The 3,080-nt window shown below is 46.0% G+C and overlaps 1 protein-coding gene across 1 annotated transcript in view; it reads right to left on the reverse strand.

The window, feature by feature from the left end:
* LOC311319968 (procathepsin L-like) overlaps positions 1-2,222 on the reverse strand; it is a 3,268-nt gene extending 1,046 nt beyond the window's left edge. The window contains exons 1-6 of the mRNA XM_084451602.1: positions 2,157-2,222; positions 1,304-1,442; positions 967-1,089; positions 611-763; positions 245-469; positions 1-88 (exon numbers count right to left, since the gene is read on the reverse strand). The exon at positions 1-88 is cut by the window's left edge and continues 81 nt beyond it. Of these exons, the coding sequence (XP_084307728.1) occupies positions 1-88; positions 245-469; positions 611-763; positions 967-1,089; positions 1,304-1,432 (718 nt within the window). The 5' untranslated portion in view covers positions 1,433-1,442; positions 2,157-2,222. The remainder of the gene's footprint in view (positions 89-244; positions 470-610; positions 764-966; positions 1,090-1,303; positions 1,443-2,156) is intronic.
* Positions 2,223-3,080: the final 858 nt, after the last annotated feature.

Here is a 3,080-nt window from a genome sequence, read left to right on the forward strand (position 1 = left end):
GGGCGTGCTCTTTGCCGCTGGGGACGTCCACGAAGCCTGTGTCGTTGGCGGCGCTGAACTCCGGCTTGTAGTTGCAGGGTCCGCCGTCCTGCAGGTCACCACAGAGGATGGACAGTTGATGTTAAGTGGACAAAAGACAAAAAAAAAGTAAACACTTCTCTGTGAAGAGGTTAACTGCTCCTGTGCCAGGTCTGGCTAGTACAGGCACACTGAGTACCCGTGAACTGAGAGCGGGTTTTCTCACCTTGCCCAGGTAAGGGTAGGACTTCTCGGAGTCCAGGCCGTTGTTGTCCTTGACGTACTCGAAGCCCTGGTCCATCAGGCCCCCGTCGCAGCCGTGGTTCCCCTGGGACGTGGAGCAGTCCACCAGGTTCTGCTCGCTCAGAGACACCAGCTTACCCGTCTTCCTGAACTCCTGGCCCTCCAAGGACCCGGTGGCGCTGAAGGCCCAGCAAGAGCCACACTTTTCCTAGGGGGGGGGAGGGGAAGATGAACGGAGAGAGAAGAGTTATTTACTTGTAGTAACAACATTATATCCACTATAGTCAACCTGTGTTGGCCTGTCGTATGCTTGAAAGCTAGGCCATGGAGGGGAGTGGAGGGTTCTCACCTGGTCTTTGACAGGGGTCACATATCCCTTCTCCCTCCAGTCCACCTGCTTGGGGGTCTGCAGGAAGTTGGGTTCCATGAACAGAGAGCCCTTGGACTTCCTGTCTGTCTGCTGTCTGTAGCCATTCATCACCTGTCTGAACTCCTCATTGGTCTGTAAAAGAACATCAACGTGTTAGTGTATACCACCTGGCAAACTGCCAGCTCTGTCAACACTTAGTGGCACAAGTCAACACTTCGTGGTACTGAAGTTCGGCACGCGCGGACTTGTTACGCAAAACCGGTTTTGGGTTCCCGTGACTGAAACGTGATTCGGGACTTGGCTCCCCGGCGCACTTCCTGTTCCGTGAGTCTTACCATGTCCCCGAAGTGGTTCATGCCCAGGCGGAAGGAATGCTTCCCCAGGGAGTGCTCCAGGTTGTGCAGCTCGATTTTCTTCAAGTTCTTCTCCCACACCATCCGCCTCCACCCCTCCTCGGTCTGTTTAGAAGAACACCCAGTTAGAAAGAACCACAGTAGTCAGGCAATGCAGACAGACGTTTGGCATCACGTTACATAGTAGCCTACCACATGAATGAACAACAATTAGCTATGTTGTGTGCCCCAAAGCTGTTAGGATTGTTTCTGGTGGGGCAACAATGTAGGCTACTTGCTATTCATGGCTGTGTTTTCATCTCTCGGTGGCATCACCCACCTCATGTGGGTAGTTTTTGCTGTGCCAGGTCTTCCATAAGTGCCAGTGGTCGTCCAACTGCGGGTCAAGTCTAGGTGCTGCGAAAACGGCACTGGTGCACAGCACAAGCGTTGCCAAGTAAGGCGTCATTGCCAAACAGCTGTGGGAGAGAGAGACCGTCAGACATGTATTTAGAGTGTGAAGCGTTATAAATAGATGCACCCAGAGAACTAGAAATAGCAAGGTCAATTGCCTTCAACAACAACAACAGCAATCTATTTCGATAAAGTGTAGCTATTTCAGACGGCAAACAATATTGTCTTATCAACTGTCCTAGGCTATGCAGTCATGTGGTTGATAGCAGCCACCCAGTCTGGTTTTTCTGCTTCAACCTTATCGCGAACAAAAGCACTTGTGTCGTGGAAGTAGGCTAGAGGAAAAATAAAGAGGACATAGAAAGGGAAATCGAAAAAGAAAGCGAAAAAATATTTCCGTGAACCGGGTTTCACTCTAATGAAAGCATTTTCAGCAGTAGGCACAGTATTGGCCAGGGTTGGAACACTGTGTCATGAATGAAACAAAGGAACCGTGGTTAGCCGGCGAGGAAAAGTTGCCATTTAACAAGCTTTTAGTGTGCTTGCTGTAGCCAAATATTTATTTACTGAATATAAAACACGTTTTTAAATGCGGGCTTAAACCAAATAAGGCAGGAAAATACATGACATAACAATAATGTTATTCAATTCAAACCCTAGCTAAATAAAGGTTTGAGTTCAATAACATTATTGTTATTCAATCCATAGAAGAAGACGTAGCCTATACGACAAGCGTTTACCGAACGATTTTACACACTAAACTATACGTATATACTTACTGTAACAGACAGTTTGAGATCTTGAAGAGTGTTTTCCAACTGTTTTAGATTAAACACAGCTCTGACTTTATAGAGCCAGAGATTGCATTATACAGTGACATAGGTGATCGAGTGATGATTGGCTGAAAGCAGATTGTGTGGTCTAGTCCCTCCCCATGTAAACATCAGCATGTGATCCCAGAGCACGTGACCGTCTATCCCGGTGAAACGGGACATGGGGGAGGGGGAGGGGCACAACATGACAACATTTATGGGAACTGTCGCAGAACCGACGTAACGCCACTCAAATTATGCTTATCCGCAACAATAGCCTACTCTTAATAATGAAAAACAACGGGATTTAGGATGTAACACTATGCCATAGCTGTAACACTATACCATAGCAGAACAAGTGCAAGTTAAAAAAGTATGAAGTGCAAAACACGGGGACAGGGAGGGGGACGATATTTATGGGAATTGTGGGCGCAGAGACGCCACGTTATTCTTATAAACAACAATGTAGCTAAGGCCTACTTCTTATTGAAAAGCAAAGAGATTTCGAATGTAACATTATATAGGCCCACTAGCAAAGCAAAAGCAAAAACGTGCAAGCATGAAGGGCAAAACACGAAACATCTCTAAAGCAAAAATAAAAATTGAAATCAACCCCTTTTGCTGTTATTTTAGAACGTATCATGATCTTGATTAATGAATGAAGCACTTCATTATTAGCCTAATTCAATTTGATAGGCTATATGTTTCCTTTGATGGCTCAAGCATTTTAGTAGGCCGAATGGGCCTGCTAATTATCATATGCATAGCCAAATCAATCCTGATTTAAATTAGGCTATTCTCTCCTTGTTTTCTTGCTTTACCACAAAAGAACAATACCCATCGGATTAAAATTTGAATATAACATTGAAACATGCTGGGAGGCTTCCACGT

This window comes from Borostomias antarcticus (assembly GCF_949987555.1).
Source record: "Borostomias antarcticus genome assembly, chromosome: 2".
NCBI classification, from domain to species: Eukaryota; Metazoa; Chordata; class Actinopteri; order Stomiiformes; family Stomiidae; genus Borostomias; species Borostomias antarcticus.